This window comes from Momordica charantia (assembly GCF_013281855.1).
Source record: "Momordica charantia cultivar OHB3-1 chromosome 11 unlocalized genomic scaffold, Mcharantia_2.0 BLBB01000011.1, whole genome shotgun sequence".
In the NCBI taxonomy this organism is placed as follows: domain Eukaryota; kingdom Viridiplantae; phylum Streptophyta; class Magnoliopsida; order Cucurbitales; family Cucurbitaceae; genus Momordica; species Momordica charantia.
Window position 1 is genome coordinate 7,740,648 of NW_028275159.1, and position 17,978 is coordinate 7,758,625.

At 31.0% G+C, this 17,978-nt stretch overlaps 2 protein-coding genes across 3 annotated transcripts; both read right to left on the reverse strand.

Annotated features, from left to right (window-relative positions):
* Positions 1-2,252: 2,252 nt before the first annotated feature.
* On the reverse strand, positions 2,253-3,979 carry LOC111010323 (S-adenosyl-L-methionine-dependent methyltransferases superfamily protein). Of its 2 annotated transcripts, XM_022283680.2 has the most exons (3): positions 3,676-3,979; positions 3,164-3,579; positions 2,253-2,907 (listed from the first exon to the last, which is right to left on the reverse strand). In XM_022283680.2, the coding sequence occupies exons 2-3, from the start codon at positions 3,560-3,562 to the stop codon at positions 2,443-2,445; spliced, it is 864 nt and encodes a 287-aa protein (XP_022139372.1). In that variant the 5' UTR covers positions 3,563-3,579; positions 3,676-3,979; the 3' UTR covers positions 2,253-2,442. The 2 variants fall into 2 exon arrangements, with proteins under 2 accessions (XP_022139372.1, XP_022139371.1); XM_022283679.2 differs by having other exon boundaries at positions 3,164-3,979.
* Positions 3,980-11,599: 7,620 nt separating this feature from the next.
* On the reverse strand, positions 11,600-15,118 carry HL (HAL2-like protein). The gene is made up of 3 exons (XM_022284027.2): positions 14,547-15,118; positions 12,786-13,467; positions 11,600-12,202 (listed from the first exon to the last, which is right to left on the reverse strand). The coding sequence occupies exons 1-3, from the start codon at positions 14,698-14,700 to the stop codon at positions 11,899-11,901; spliced, it is 1,140 nt and encodes a 379-aa protein (XP_022139719.1). The 5' UTR covers positions 14,701-15,118; the 3' UTR covers positions 11,600-11,898.
* Between the last annotated feature and the right edge of the window lie 2,860 nt (positions 15,119-17,978).

Genomic DNA, 17,978 nt, shown 5'->3' on the forward strand with positions numbered 1-17,978 from the left:
TGGTTGGTATTTACTACAACTCAATAGTGATTCTTGATTTGTAAGTTTTCGTACTAAATCATAAATCTTACTGAATAAAACTTGTGTGTTTATCATTATCCTACTAAAAAATTGACAGTTAGTTCAGGGACGGTAATAGTAAGCATCTGAGTTTTATTAATTTTATTTTACGTAGTATATTTTATACATATATATTATTTTGCGTAATTTATTTTATATATATAGTGACAGTAATGGTAAACATCTGAATTTTATTAATCTTATTTTATGTGGTTTATTTTGAGTGAATGAGATTTTCTATAAACAAAAATTTAAGAAACCTTGCATTTAATTGAAATTCATTTCCATTATATGTTTTCCCAAACAAAATCAGTAGTAACACACCATTTTTTACCAATAGAAAACCTAGATTAAAAATATTATCTTTGGTCAATACTTACCTTTGATTCATTTTGGTCTCTAAACCTTCATAATGTTCATTTTGATTTCTATGCTATTAAAAAATGACCATTTTGGTTCCTTAATTTTATTTCTAATATCATTTTTTCTATCACAATTTCAACGCGACACTATACTCAATATATTTATTAAAATGTAATAATGACTTTATATTAAATGGTTCCGTTATATGTAGAATTTATGTAAAAAAATTGAAAATAAAGACCAAAATGACAATTTATTAATGATATAGGAACCGGAATGAACATTTTGATACTATAGAGACCAAAATAAACCAAAGTTGATATAAATCGGAATAAACATTTTAAAAGTACAAGCTCAGTATAGATTAAAATATTTCAAATTTAAAAGTTGGTCTAAATACAATATTTCAAATTTATTCAATTCCATAATTTCTAATTAATGGGTCTCAATAAATAGTAAAACAACTTTCCAAACAAAGCATAACACCAACCGAAAAGATGAGTTTCATCCAAAATAAGAGAATCCAATTCTAAAATGACCATTTTATTCCTTCAAATCCTAAACCAAGTGCAAAATTTGTAAAATCAAAAGATGTTAGAGAGGTTTTACGCATCTAAAATAGAATTCAAGAACAATAATATTTAAAAGTGAGTGCTATTGAAAAATAAAAAATGCATCAATAGAATCAGATCCTACTCCACAATCAGTCCTAAAATAAATCACGGTTTTAAAACTGTTTTGATAACCTTAAACTTCGTTTACTGCAAGGTGATGGTAATCAAAGTAGGGGAATGAAAATTTTCGCTCCCATGTATATATATTTTTTTAACGAAACAGAATTGTCTTCTATAAAATGGTAAGATAAAAGAAAATTATTAAACTTTGTCTTTCAAAAATTCATATCTAAGATTTATTTTTTTGAAATATGAAAAATAGATTATTTATGTTATCTTATCCTTTCTTGATATTTGAAAAAGAAAAATCCCACCAAATAAATGAATTAATATATGGATGGAAATTGAATTATGGGACCCAACTCATTTCCACTCACCATTCCATATTTCACTCTCAAAATTCTTTGATAGTGATTTGACAATAGACCCCATGCATCTCTCACTCATTTTCTCCCCCACATTAATTTATATAATATATATTTTTTATATATCATTCTATAAATATCAACTTCTTTATACCTACCTTTCCCTTCCTATTTATTATTTTCTTTTTTTAATGATTTACATTTTAGTTGTCTTTAATTGACCACTTACCATCAATTTTTTCGAAGCATAAGATTTGGAGAAAAAAAAAATTGTAAAGAGTATTTTTCACAAGTATCAATTTTCTCTAACTCAATCAATCAGTTTTATGAAAATTTAATTTATTAGATTGAGAATTCTTCAAATAAAATGTTTTAAGAATTATGATAGGATGATCTAGAAAGACTAATGTTATCCTACGCTAAAAATCATTATTTTCAAAATCCATAATTTTTATAAGAAATTTTCTAAAAAAAAATTCCAAATTAATGATAAACGAAGGCTTTTGGAACATTTTTTCATTGAATTTTTGTTCTTAGCCATAGAAAATGATTGTGCAAAGAAAAATTATGATTATTTGAACTATGTAACAAACGGTTTCAATTAATATCCTGAATTAATTATAAACCTAGGCCATCTACGTTATATGATTCCAGACAATTGGTGGAGCCATCCCAAAAACAGGAAAAGACATAAATACCCACACTCACAAAAATTACATTTTCTATTTTCTTTCACTCAACACAAAATTAAATCCCAAGAGCAAAAAAGCAAAAATAAACAAATAAAACATTAGCATAATTATGTATCTTATTTCATGTATATTTTTCCATTGGCTCTTCTGGGTCTGCTTCGCCTACCCAGATGCTACATCCTATTAATTCTTTTTTTCTTTTTTTTTAGCATAATCTTATATAATTAAAATTAGAGGATTTTTTTTTCTCTACTTAAAAGCTGACGTAGGCAATGAGTCACTGTCACGTCAGCATCTCCAGTCCAGTCGGACCTCCCCGGACCCCACAGAGTGATGACGTGGCTTGGTGAAGGACACAATGTGGCTGCTGACCATGTAGGCCGTTACGCCCTCGGAGACTCTTATGTCTTCCATCTTCAATTCTTGCAACCTCCTCACGTACTCCGGCACGTGCAGTAGGTCCCACACGACCCCGGTCCCGCCGGGCTTCAACACCCTCACCAATTCTCCGACCACCCGCATCCTCTCCGCCGCCGCCTCTACCGTGCGCGGCCCGTGCTCCTTCCCGACCGTGTGCACGAACACGCCGGACACCACCACGTCGAAGTAGTTGTCCCCGAACGGCAACCGCCTCGCATCGCCCTCCCGACATGTGACATACTCACCCACGCCCTCCATCTTCGCCGTCCGGAGCGTCGACAAGGTTGTCCGTTTGCTCTTGTCCAACCCAACAACCCGACCCGAACTCCCCTCCTATCAAAAATATAAATAAAATATTAAATTTACCATAGTAACTTCTGGTTGGTTAGTAATTAAACATGGTATTCTGACTAGAGCCTTATGCTCAAATCCGAATTTCATTATTTTCTCTCAAAATAATACTACTAACCTTCCAACGCAACGTATTTTTACTGATAGTTAAACAGTAAAACAAACTTCAACTCACCACTATTATCACTTCTTCAGTTAAATATTAAATTTATCTTGACCTATCGGTTTAAGCTTTTACCTTCTTGAGTTGGGTGGCTACGGCGTTTAACAGAATGCCACGGCCGCAGCCGAGATCGAGGGCGTGTTTCACGGTTGACCAATCGTGGACGGCGTTGACCATGCGGAGGGCCATCTCGTAGCGTAGGGGGAGGGAGGAGTAGAAGATGTTGGCGGCGGCGAAGAAGAGGCAGAAGGCGGAGAGGGCGGTGACGCAGCCGGTGAACCCGGCGGCGAAACGGGCGGAGCCGGCGGAGAAGAGGAGGTGGAAGAAAGAGCAGATTGGTTCGAAGTAAGTGAGGTAAAAAACAGAGAGAGCAGTGAAAAACACAGCATGAAGGACAAGAAACGCTATGGTCTGCCATTGATCCACGCCGTAGATCGCGTAGATCTGAGTCCAATCCCTCGCCGTTTTCCCCATTTTCTTCAAATTCAACCCTAAAACCCACAATGCCACAGAACAAAACAAAATCGAGATCCAAAACACAAATTAAATCTCAGACGCAGCACACAGCAGCAGAAATCGAAACTTACTCGGAGCAATCGAGAGTCGGAATCGGCGATTCTCTCAGAAAAATCGGGGAAAACCAGAGGATTATGAACTCGAAAGTACGATTTGAACAGGAGGGGGATTTCAGAAGGAGAGTACGGAAGAATCCGCCATTAACGACGAGGAGAGAAGAAGGGGAATCTGGAAATGATTAATAAATCAATCAGAAAAGAAATGGACGCGGTTTCGTCAGATGGGGTCTGCTTTTCTGAACATTTTAATTAAAGAAAAAAAGGGAAACGCTGAGAATTTTGATGAACCCGACAGCTGAAAATTCTCACTCACAGTTTGAAGGAAGGCGATATAAAGCAGAGGTGACTGAGAGGAAGGGGGCGACCGGGTAACCGGCTCAGCCGGTGACCGGAATTTTTCAAGAGGGTTGTACGAAAAGTCCAAGGGTTATATTTTCAAAATTGGAAAATTAAATTAAAAAAAATGAAGAAAAGAAAAAATTGGCGGTTCTTCGACTAATGGATAAGAATTCTGATAGGACTGCACGGAAATTTGTATTGTTTTTGTTTTGTAATAAGTCAAAATAAGTTTAAAATTCACCAATCCTCTTTTTTTTTTTCCTTTCTTCTTCTTGTTTTCAAACTATTTTTTTAAAATAATAATAATTATAATAATTTTCAAGGGGAGTAGATATGATAATTAGACATATTTTAATTGCATTTTACACCCACCTTGTACGTATTTTTATCTACGTAAGCCTGAAAAATAGTTTTTTGAAGAAATTTCTTTTCGAACTTTACTGTGCAAACAATTTTAACAGCTTGTTTTAAGATGAAAATACTTTCTACTTTTTTTGCCTCGTTTTTTTGGTAAAACAATTTCACTTGTTTTCATTTTTAAATAAATAAAAATAGATGAAGTTGTTAATAACCTCCATAAACGTTGAAGGTTCCAATTTCTACTCTTGTTGTACTAGAAAAATAGTTCGTATTTATCGAAAGTGGAGCTTACTTTCCGTTTTCAATTTTTTTTTAGTTTCAATAATTGTAAAGGTAAGGAATTTAATCATCAGCATTACTAATAGTAATAAGTATAGTATTTTATGTGTTATGCTTAGGTCAAATTTTATCCTCCAAACTTGTGCCCTAGCAACAAAAAAAAAAAAAAAAAAGAATTAATCCTCTAAAATAAGCCAACAGTCTTACCCTATCATTTTACACTTTTTTTTATTGTTGTTGAATTTTTCTTTAATTGAGACTAAAATTATAATTTTTATTGTTGGACATTTGTTAATTCGTGATATTATAATATATTCTTGTTATGAAATAGTCATGAAAATTTTATTATTATTTTTTAAAAGAAATTGTCAACTTATAAAAATTAATCAAATGAAATTCAAGAATGATGTTCATCTATCAAATCAATTTCATTGCGCAACAAAAATAATGCACATAATTACTTAGATTACAAGATTTTAAAAAAAAAAAAGATGAAAGAAAGAAAAAGAATCCAACAATGATTATTTTTAATTATTACTCTTATTTTCAAATTTAATTAGGTATGGTCTTTTGAAAAAGCACAATTAATAATTCTTAAATCTTGACCATCACATTTGGTTTTGATTGTTCTAATTCATTTAAAAGAAATGCACGGTTTTGTTTGTCTTTTAAATTTTCTAAGTGTTTCTATTTTTAATTATTTCAATCCTTGTTTGTTTTACCTCAAATCAATTTCAAAATTTATGAAGTTTTTACCAAATAATTTCTTTCGAGTAAGGTTTAAAGAATAAAATAGATATTCAAAAAGTTCAAGAACAATTCTTAACTGATTAGTTTCGATGGTCTCATAATGTTAATATGGATATTAGAAAAAAAAAATGATCTATATATTTATTCCTCGTTAAATTTAGCATAATTCAACAACGAGTATGATGTGAACCATTGAGATTCATAAATTAAAGTACATAGAATAAATTTAAAAATAAAAAAGTGTGAACTTCACAACAAATATTCAAATCCACAATTTCTTTCTCTTTTTTAATCATGTCTTAAAATTTTGAATTATATTTCAATTTCATTCATATTGACAACACTATCAATAAAATGACAATGTGGTAAGAGGAGTATAACTTAATAATAAATACATTCACTATTTTCTTTAAAATTAGAGATTTCCGAAAACTATTGGATAAAATTAAAGAGCATCTTGTTTTGTTCATAGGATGACTCAAAATGATCTATATTTTTTTTTAATTATTGAACAAATAAAAAATGGCTTAGGGAAACTTTGTTTAAAGATAGCGTAAATCATGGGTGTGAGACCCATGTGATGGAGGTACAAATGGGCCCCATTAGATTTTATTTAATTTTATTTCTTTTTTCAGTTCATTGTAGATTTCTTGTTATTGAAAGCAAAGTTATAGGCAATGTCCAAAAAAAAAAGGTAAGATTTTGAACTCAAAATTTAATTCCATGCTTTGCCTAATTGCTCCCTTGTCATTATGCTCCAAGTCAATGTTTCTCTTACACATTTTTTTTTTCATTTTTCCTCTTCTAAGCGATGTATTTCTCCGTTATACCCCGACTTTTGTTTACTCTATTATATGTAATTTGTCCTAAAGTTTTCAAGGATAGTTTTGTAATTTCTTATTTTTGCTTTTCCTTATTGAATCTCTAACATACTCAAATTTGGGTTTAAAACTAAGTTCAATCATATTTTTTTAATCCTCGTAGTTTAATTTATGCTCCCATCGATCTCTATAGTTTTAAAAGTATAGTTTATCGAAAATATAAAATTTGAGTAATCTAGAAAAGAAATACATTGAAGTAACAAGATTGATTACTGGATGTTGGAGTAATAGAAACTAATTAGATGTTTTAGTCATAGTCGTAGGATATAATTTTATGACTAATTTGCAATTGAATTCAAAAAAAAAAAAAGAACAACAAAATGTTTGACAAGCTCTAAAATTGAATAAATTCTTTTTAATACAGTGGTGGGGGATTCGAACTCATGACTAAGAACAAATTGAATCAATATTAAGTTATTTGATTATTAATCAAAATAATATCATGAAGTCTAATTCAAACTGATGTGATTTTTACTTGATCTAACGAAATCTTATCATTGAAATAAAATGTCACATTTTAAAACGTTACACATATCTACAAATAATTTATTATCTTGAGTTTTTATTACCTTCATTTATAATATATACACTCTGTGAATTTTATCGTGTGAAATTTATCTAAAAAAAATTAGATTATAATAAAAATATCATAAAACTTTAAAGAAAAGTGTGTTTTCATTACAGTGTGGGGCTCCCTACAAACAAATTTAAGTGATGTCATAAAATATATATATATATTTTAATGTAAAGAAGATTCCCACTTTCCATGAAAGGTTGAATTGTCTCTTCCAATTTACCAAATTGCTCAAAAGCATAACCTACTTGCTTTAGATTAATTTATACCAAAATTAGTGCTAAATCAATCAAACCAATATGGATTAAAAATTAAAAATCAAATCAACTAACCCAATAAAAATCTATCTTAATTTTCTATCTTTGAACCTACAAACAACCGAATCAATCTAATTTTATCTATTCTATTAACTTCAAATACGAATAGTTTGTAATAGAGAAGCATCTCTTTCTAACCTTACAAAATATTTTAAATAACTTTTACTCATAATCATATTTTTAAATTAAGATTAAATATTAATTTAGTCTTAAAATTTGAACTTAGCGATATTCTAGAAATTTCTCTTTCTTATACTAAAAGTTTCATAAATAATTTTCATTTAACAATAACATATGTTTTTTAAATAAAATAAAATTAACCATTTAGTCCGCAAAATCTTAGCTGAGTGATTTTACAAGTTTTGATTTGGTCCTTGTGGTATTTTGTTGACATCATCATACTAAATACTAGACACAGAACATTTGTTTTAATACATGGTGATGATCTCGTATTTTAGATTTGACTAAATACGTTAACTGTCTATATTGATATTAAGAGATGAGATAAACTACATAAAAAAAAGTTAAATGGATAAAAAATAGTCAATACCAAGGTTTAAAATGTAGATGTCGATGGAAATGTTGAAGTCTCAATTTCATGGAAATATCGATAAAATGTCTATGTCGATGGATATTTCTCTAAAAGTTAGAAAAATTAAAAAATCGTAAAAAATATTTAAATTAACAAATAAACATTTTCTTATTTCTAAATGAGTTAAAAATAATTAATATTAATATTATATAAATATATACGTGTGTGTGAGAGGCATTTTATTGATATTTTCCGTATTTTATCGATTTTCTTGTACTATGATAGAAATGTCGATTCACCACTTATGTCGATGTCGAACTTATAGAAACATGGATATGTTGATGAAAATATCGACGTATCGACAGATATTTAGAACTATGATCAATACCAATTGTGAGATTAAACTAAATCGAGAAGATGAAATTGAAACTACTAAAATTAACGAGATTATAAGAAAAAATATTTTATTATTTTTGTTCCGAAGAGAAATGGGATACAGCATAGAGCTTGAAAGAATCAAATTCGAAGTCTTTGTTTTTTCAAAGAAGGTGTGGGTCCCACTTTTACTGACCAAGCGGATCCGTCCGATTCTAACTTTTGGTGGACCAATTAAAATACACCGACTTACCACGTCGTTTTAAAATTTAAATTTAAACTTAATAATTTATTTTTAAAACAAGGTCAATTTTTCATATAATATAATATCTTGCAATCCGCCGCCACGTGGAGGTAGCCAATTCTAATTTTGTCAATTTTCAATATTTCAAGTTTATGAACACCTCTATACATATATATATATATAACAACAATGCTTTGAAATTACGCCACAACTATTGATATATTTGATTGTCCCGAGAAGAAGAAAATAAGTAATATATTTTGAATTTGATCAAAATCATTCTGAGTTCACTCAAGTTTTGGAAAGTGATATTTTGTAATTAATGAAGGCATTGGAACTTTAATATATATTGTAGGTTAAAAGAACTAATTATTGTAATATCGTTAAAGTAGTGATTCGATCATTTAAATTTTAGTCTGTGACGAATTAGTTATTGTACTTTCAAATGGATAATGGTTTGATTTTTGAACTTTAATATGTAATAACGTAGTCTTAGTAATTTGTAACGGTTTAGTTCCTATTGTGAAAAATGTTGTTAAAATTTAATAGAGTTTCTTATATATATAAATCATTATATAATAAAAATCAACACTTAATTTTGATGAAAGGTTTTTACGGTATGGGCTAAATTGTCGTAAATTTTAAACTATAGAGACTACATTGTTGCATAGAAGTTTAGGGATTAAATTGTTACTAATGGAGAATACATGAACTAAATCGTTACAAGTTAATATTCAACGACTAACTTGTTATGTCAGTGAAAGTACAGAGAACAAAAATGTTTTTTTAATCTATATTATATTATATACACTTTAGAATGAAGATATAATGTCTAGAAAAAAATTGTCTATTTGTCATATGTTTGTGTATGGTACAAATAACAGATATAGAGAACCTGTTCGATAACGTTTTCGTTTCTTGTTTCTCATTTTTAATTTTATTAAGCAATCTAAGCATTTGACAACTACTTATGTTTATTGTTTATGATTTTTTTTTGAAACATTCCTAAAATTGTATAGAATTTTTGGAAACAACAAAAAATAAGTTTATTGTTTATTTTTCCCATTTCCAATTTGTTCTAACATAAATAAAGATCTTACTTCATCGGTATTTAGAGCTATGCAGTTCTATTTTTATTTATTAAATAAAGAAATAGAAACAAAAAACGAGAATATTACCAAATGGGCCCTTAAGCTTTCATTCGATAACCATTTCGTTTATGATATTATGTTTGCTCCCTCACAATCTGCCCGAGTTACATTTTTAGAAAAAAAAAAGTAGATAATAAAATAAATATTATAAACTTAATTTTAAAAACAAAAAAACCAAAAATAAAATGGGTATCAAACCCAACTTAAATAATCTCAATGCCATCTCTATCAAATTAGATTTGTTGGTTGCATTTATCAATAAACAAATGTTAATTAATTAGTACTCTTTATTACTTTGTAGTTTTTCTGGATGAGATTATTAATGTTGCTCGTAATTAAAAATATTTATGTAGCTGGTAATAAAGTGAATGAATTATGCACTTTTTTAGTACATGAATTATGCAATTTTTTTTTTGTTGACATATATGAATTATGCATCTTCATCATTATGATAACCCAAAGATAATAATAAATATAGACGGCCATTATTACTTTTTTTCTTTTTGTATGCCCATGGTCCCACACTTAAGCTCTTACATTCTTTTCAAAATAATTATAATAATAAATAAACAAATAAAATAATTTTTTTAACGAACATTTCAAAAATTGAATACCTTAATGAATTGAGTTAGGTTCAGATCGACAAATATTTTAATAATTATTGAAACAAGCTGGTGCAAATAAAATATTGAATGATAGCTAAATTTCATTTAAAAGAGCTACTGAAGTTCAAATTAAAATTTCTAGGAACGATATAGAAAAAATTTTCTGATATTATCTAAAAATTATCGTGGAAACTTTCTTTCATCAAGAAAAAATTTGAGAAATTAACGATAGAAAAGTTGGTATCATGAAATAAAAATTAGTGATAAATTAAGACTTGGTTTCATGAATAGTTACATTATCCATCAATCTTATAATATTCATATAAGAAAGAAGTGATTTCAACCAACAAAGAAAAATCCCATCTTTGAACCAACAAGAATCAAAGCCTAATTTCCCTATTAAATACAGATTATTATTAATGTTTAATGTTTAATGTTTAATTTGACAAGTTTTGGGTTTAGTTGGAAGAAATGAGTCATTTTTTAAAGTATTATTAGGGGAAAATACATGTTCTCTCTGTGGGTTTTGCATCTCACAAAGTCAACAAAGGCATTAAATTTTTGCCTTGAGCAACTAGATCTACCTAACCCATTAAAGATTATACATCTAAGACCATGTTTATTAAAACAATCATACTTTTCAAACTTTCCCTCGCCATATATATTTAAATACTATTTTGGTCCCTAAAGTTTCAGATTCGTTTTTAATGGTGTAATTTCAAAATATACATTTTGGTCCCTGTATACTCAAATTTTGTTCATTTCAGTCTATATACTTTTAAAACGTCTGTTTTGATTGTTCTTCTTTTAAAAAAGTAACTATTTCCGTCCTTCGCAAAACTTTACTACAAATTCTATATCCAACAGAAGTACTTTAATACAAAATTATGACTACATTTTCAAGAAATTTATTTAGTGTAGAGTTATGTTGAAATTGTGATTAAAGAAAATATGAGATAAAAAAAGAAACGGTTACTTTGGACCATGACAAATGTTCAAAAAATATCAGGACTACTAACAAGGACAAAAGATCAAGGTACAAGGGGTCAAAGTAGACATTTTGAATGTACAAAGATCAAAATGCTGAGAGTCAGCAATGCGCTTCATCCAACGATTAACCCAATCCTCCAAATGAAAGAGCTATGACACAAAATTGTGAACCACAAATAAGAGCTAACGTCAACTCATTCAATGAATGTTGTTTCATTCACCAAGCGACCATTCACCACTAAAATAGCATTTAAGCCTATTTCTTTTGTGTTTTGTTGACAGTGATTCTCTTTTATAATAACAAACAGTTTTTCAGATCATATTTTGCAGAAGAGGTCAAGTTCATGATAATGCAAGATGTGGCTGTGGAATATTTGGCTTCTGGTGTGGGTTGAGAAGGATAAGAAGAAAAAAACAAAAGGAATAATGTTTATTTTTAAATTGTATGATTAGTTGGTACCAGGTCTTTGTAAAAAGTTTGAGAAGATCCTTCCAAAAGAAATGGATGTTTTTAAATAAAGAAACATGTGTTAGGAGAGTTTTGGATGAGAATCTTTCTGCTACATTTCCAAAGCATTCTGCTTTCTTTCTGTGTGTATACATGAATTATATATCAAATCAGATCTGTTCTACAAGAAAGTCATTTAGTAGAACAAATTGCCCAGAAAATTTTGATCATATCAGCAGCCAGCCCATCAGAAGTTATTCAAAAAGATTATATAAAATGGCTCTATGTGATAAGATTGTAGTAAGATGACTCAGTTTTAGTAGAAATAAGTACCTAATGGCTTTGATGCTCCTTTCTGCGGCTCTGCGCGGTCATGTGTAGCAAAGGATTTTATAGATTTGAAGAATCCCAACTGGCATAGACTGCTTCAATGATTTTCTCGTGTAAGATTGGCCCCGAGCAAACGATGATTCCCCGATCGAGGCCTTCTAAGTACACTCCCCTTGAGAAATCCAAGGGATGACCTCCAGCATCCGTTACCACACCTCCCGCTGCTTCTACGATGATAACACCAGCAGCATGGTCCCATATCTTCTCTCGGTACCCCGTCCTTGCAAACTTCATAAAAATCTCAGCATCGCCTCGAGCTATAGCAGCATACTTTACCATACTATAGACTCGCAATGGCTGCTTCCTGCCACACAGGTAGTAGAACCATGAGAGGAAGTTTTAACTACAGCCACCGGGCGGTTCGGGGTGCAGGGAGCTATATGTAATATGTTAAAGATATGAAAAGTGCCTTCTTATACTAGTAGTAATCATCTTAATGCAGTATTAAGGGGTTTAAAGCCACCTGAATAATGACAAGCATTAGAAACCATTTTGAAGTAAAGTTCTTCACATGATATGCATAAAAGCACCAAGTTTAATATGCTATAAACTGCTTTAACATGTCAAAAAGTTCATTCAAAAGTGTTTATTGATAAAAAGATTTCATTAACTTAACCTGAGTTTTGGCATAGTTCTTGTTGTATTTTAACTGAGATCTGTTATCAAGTTGTTTTTTCTAAGCATACAAGTCAAAAAAGTGAACAAGAAGATGCTGCTTCTTTTTCCTTGATTTCACCATTACATTGATGTTTCAGAAAAAACAAAAAACAAAAACAAAAACGGAACATCTCATTGCATGAATTTACTTCCTTTTTTGTTGGTTCTTGAATGTTAGATCACTAATATTTATTACTTCAAGAAAAAAAAAATTGATATCGAAAGCGCACCTAAGCCCTACACTGTGAGCCAGTCCTGCGGTGAACGAGTGATCCGAGTTCCGCTTCTCCACAGGTTCACAGAAAGTTGCAAGAGCTGGGTCATCAATTGAAGAAACATGAATCAGGCTAGCTGAATTTGGCCACTCGAGCTTCATATCGCCATGGACTAACGGCTGCATCCACGCCCCACCGCGGCTTCGCTTCGCATATATTACACAACCTTTTTCCAAGGTATCAGAACACCGCGGTGATAACCTCGGTGTTGCAACTTTATAGTGATAATGAAAACATTCCTTCTTCAAAGGATAATTAGGACATCCCAGAACTCCAATAACTACTTTACCATCTTCCATCAAGGCCAAAGCGACAGCGTACTGATCCCCACGAACAAAACCTAACGTTCCATCAACGGGGTCGAGCACCCAATGCCTTCCTGTGGGGCCTCCAGTTGAATTGCACCGGCTTATGGCCTCAAGAATTTCAGAAGCTCCGAGTGCTTTGGCTGGACTTTGAAGACCATACTTTGGTGCTTCAGCTAGGCACTCATTAACAGTTTTCACCACAGATGACAACAGACTTCTCGATTCCGGCTTAGTAAGAGTTTGTACATCTTCTTCAGCAACGATGGATACGTTTTTGCTCCCAAAGTATTCGGAAAGTATCCAGCTAACAGTTGCTTGTACACTCCAATCTGTTAATGCAGTGAACACAGGAAAAACCGATAAATTAGACAAAGATACACATAAACAGAGTAAAATATAAGACAAGGCAGATAACATCTACTGACAGTTAAAAGAAATTCTGTTGACTTCAATGCCCGACTTGGTTAATCAACAATATATGTGTCATAAAACATTAAATCTAAATTTTTCGAATTTCATTGATCAATGGAACATGCAATGAGAGATAAGGCCTGAATAATAATAATAATAATAAATGCATAAAACAAAGAAGCATTCAACCAGTGCTATGGAAATCAGCCTTCAATAATACCAATATTCTTGACCAAGTTCCAACTCCAATGAAAATTATGAAGCTTGCTCTGTTCACATTCCTATTCATTGTAACTGCATATAATAATATCGACAACCTCTCCTGTTTCCATTTTTTTTAACAGTGCTGGATATAAATACATTGCCGATCACTTGGGATTCTCTACTTAAATCATGTTGCAGCATGATAAATGTAGCATCACCTTCAAAACCCCAACATTTACCACAAACGTAGATTTCATTAATACATTAATATAGAAGGCAATAAATAATTTAGAGAGAGGGATAGTGAGTGTCACTCTTCCTCATAATACATCAATATAGAAATTAATAAACAACTTATAGAGAATAAAGAAAGAAGTAAAGAACAATAACCCATGAACATTTAGTGCACAAACATACTACAGAGCACAAACCCAATAAAATTTAGGTCTTTATCCCACAAATACAAATTATAAAATCTTCAACACTTGGCCATTGGACAATGTGATGAATCATGAAACTAAATTATAAAAGCAGAGAATTATGGGGGGAGACACTAGACAACCTGCCCCCCAATTAGTGTCTCTTCTTGATCTCAGAAAGAATTGAATACATTACATATTTTACTTTCCTTTTGCTTTTTTCTCAGTAGCCAAACAAGCACAGAAACACATAACATTTATAATTTCCAGTACTCCAGCCAATAAGCAAAAGTAAAACAACAAAATCAAGAGTCGCATTTCACTATCCAATGAAACAAAAACAACACCAATCAAGAATCAGAAAAACAGAATACCGGCAATTGTCACCGGAGAATCATCGTCTTTGGCCATAACCTGGGCATTGCCGGCCGAAAGCAAACCCTCCTGAACTCTCCGGCACAGAGCACAGGCCAAGTGAACAACTCGAACAGCCATATCCAATTCCTTCGAGTACTCTCCGTCCTCCATTGCCAAATACCCACCAAATTCCCGCAAAACCCAGATGATAAAACAGTGATTCCTGAAAAACCCAACACGGGGCGAGCCAGAATCAGGGGCCGAGCATCATAACGATCGAAAACGTTGAGGCGTTTGGGGCGGGCATCGGGTTCGCGGGCGAATGGCATGTAATGGGAATAGGAATGGGGCTAATTTGGGTTACTGTTGTGGAAAAAGTATCTGGCAGATGGAAGCCGATTAGAGCCGAGAGCAGGATTTTTTGTGCATTTCTTGGTACCCACAGAAACCACAGGTGTCACTTTCCCCTGCATGTGAAATTTGGAATTTTGCTCCTTCGATCGACATTTTTTGGGTTCAAATTTGAGAGACTGAAGGTTCTAATCGTGAATTCCATTCGATTCCTTTGCTTGGACGGGTTTTTTCTTTTGAATTTCACACGTAGGTTTTGATGTGAATGCGAAAAGTTGGGATTTTGACAACTCAAGTATGAAATAGAAGAGCGTATCATCAATAGGACTATGAAATATTTTAAGCCAATTTAAAAATTATTTACTTTTTAAAGAATTAAATTTTGTTTGTTGGCAATTTTTTTGGTTTAATATATATCTTTAAAGAATAAATTTTGCTTTTAACTACTTTTTAGAGTGTTGTTTGATAATAACTTTTTTTATTTTCTAATTAAAAAATAAATTTTGTTTTTGGAGAATATTTCCTTTTTTTTTTTTTAGATTTTGATCCGGATTTAAAAATTGCTTTTAAATTGTACATTAAAATTTAAAAAAAAAATTTAAAAGCGAAATAGCTATTAAAGGACTATTAGCGCCTTTTTTCTTTTTCTTTTTTGGGTTAGTGATCTTAATTTTTTTTAAAGATAGATTACAGAGCAGTAAAAAGATTAGTGAAAAATATAATTTTAGAAAATAAAAATCAATAATTGAAACATTATCTAACATATATTTAATTACTAATGATTAGTATGAATCTGAAGACAATTATTTTCCATCACTTAATTTTGAAAAATAAGTCTTATTAACGAGTTAAAACGGGATGAAATAAATCAATTATCGTTGAGTTAAGCTTACGTTAACAACGTATGATATGTTTTTTATTTGAATATTCATAAATATATTGTATATGTTCATACAAATTTTATAAACAATTTTGTAATAAGAAAATATTTTATAGCTCAATGATTAAAGTATATATATTTTTTTTATCAAAATATCGGAGTTCAATCCCTCTTTTATATATAAAAGGAATAAAAAATAATTAATTAATAATGATCAATGACATAAACCTCAAGGTGGTTTCAACTTTTCCATGTATATTTAAATTGAAAATTGATATGATTTAATAAAATTATTATTTGTGAGGTTGTCTATTTTGAAAAAAGACACTAATTGGGATTCCTATTTATGGGGAGTTAGGACACTTGTCAAATTTTCTACAATTTATTTGATTTGGTACTTCCACTTTATGGAAAGAGAAGAATCTAATAATTTATATTTTATTACTTAATATCAACTTGATTTGAACAATATTTTATGGGGGTATATAGCTTAGATTTCGTTGACTGAATTAATATAATAAGTTTAATTATTCTAATAATAAGCTGAATTATCCTTAGATTTCAAAATTTTGGCCAATTGCTGGATTTTTTTTTATGCCATTTGTAATTTTCTACCATTTTTAAATCTATATTTTGTTCGAAAGTTATAATTTTGACAAAATTAGGGTTGGTGGCCATTTAGTCAAATATTAGGTATATTCACTTGTTCAAAATGGTTTTCGCAATACGAAAATGAATTTCAAAATGCATATATAAAATTGGAAAATAAAAGGAAAAAAGTCTTGATAAGACAAGGAAGCTTTTAATGTTCTATAATTGACATAAATTGTCAAATTTATTACTTTTAAATTAATAAAAAAACTTGTTTTTTCTGATGTGAAACAAAAATAATAACAATAATAATATTACAGGAAGATAAAACGAGATCAGATTGAACGAGCAGAAGACAGGAGTTGGGCTGAAGGAGGAGCGGGCTCACTAGGTAAAGAGACTAAAACCCGACGACCCGAGTTGACCATAGCCAACCATGAGGAGTTCTCGACCCTCCGGCGGAGAACCTAGATGGTTCCCTCTCGACCCCTGTGCAGCCCAATCTGAATTTACCTTGTCTCAATTTTGGATTCGACATTAGGCCCATTACGAAACGCACCAGCTTAGAAGTCCAGATAAGATTCAACTTTGGCAATTCTAAAGGGATTAGGATTCGACTTATACAAATAGAAGCGTAAGCCAAACCGTAGAGGTATGTTCAAAATACCCTACACTCTATACTCAATTACTCTTGATCATAAACTTAATCGGAGTCCGTGTGGCAAGAGCCACACCGGTCTTAGCGTTATTCTGTTTTATAGGTCTCGTCAATCCCTTTATTCTAGAAGATTGATGCGAATTTGGCGGAATTCCAAGAAACCAAATTTCTGCATCAAACAAATAATAATGGTCAACTTGGCACATCTCAATTGGTTAAAGCATGAATTCCTGCTCAGATTGTAGTTTCAATCCATTTTTCACATGTTATTGTACTTAAAAATATTGTAATATAGATTTAATATTTTTCATTTCAGATTTTTTTTTTTAGATTTTTATTTTAACCCAAATTTATAGTACCAATTGGACTTCTCAACGGACCACCTATTGCTGTCGTTGGGCTTATATATGGGCCGAGCTCAGTCTAAATCAATACCAGGGCTATTGTTGTAAATATACTGAAAAAAAAAACCAAAAGACGAGGAAAAAAAAAGAAGCTATTTCTACTTATAACATGTTAAAACTTAAAAACTAAAATGGACATTAATCTGAAAATTTGAAGGGCAAAAGTGAGACTTAAACCTCGTAATAATGACTTATTTCCACGTGTTCTACTTTTTTTTGGATAAAATCTGGCAAATTTAAGAAATATATATTTTGGAATATGTAAAATCTTAAGACATTTTTCCAAAACGCATCAACTATCGGATTAAGTTATCTTGGGGGGCCCCCATTGGCCCATTTCGAGAAAGTGTTTGGGCTCAAATGGGACAAGTCCATGATCCGGGCCCATTTTGTCATTTGCTTGCCGAAATATTTTTGTGTGTGTGAATATATATTCTTTCTTTACGACGTTTTTTCTAATTTAATCCCTATCACTTAAAAATTATAATTTCAATCTCTAATATTTAAATATTCTTCAATTATACCTTCACGAATTGACTAATGATAAACTTATCTAGCGCTATAG

What these genes read in the sequence shown, in the direction of transcription:
- HL (XM_022284027.2), bottom strand. Translation starts at nt 14,700, where the DNA reads ATGGAGGACGGAGAGTACTCGAAGGAATTGGATATGGCTGTTCGAGTT. An exon ending in TTCTCCGGTGACAATTGCCG is followed by an intron (nt 13,468 to 14,546) that starts GTATTCTGTTTT and finishes CTGCATTAACAG; the next exon opens with ATTGGAGTGTACAAGCAACT. An exon ending in GCTCACAGTGTAGGGCTTAG is followed by an intron (nt 12,203 to 12,785) that starts GTGCGCTTTCGA and finishes CCTGTGTGGCAG; the next exon opens with GAAGCAGCCATTGCGAGTCT.
- LOC111010323 (XM_022283680.2), bottom strand. Translation starts at nt 3,562, where the DNA reads ATGGGGAAAACGGCGAGGGATTGGACTCAGATCTACGCGATCTACGGC. An exon ending in TAGCCACCCAACTCAAGAAG is followed by an intron (nt 2,908 to 3,163) that starts GTAAAAGCTTAA and finishes TATTTTTGATAG; the next exon opens with GAGGGGAGTTCGGGTCGGGT.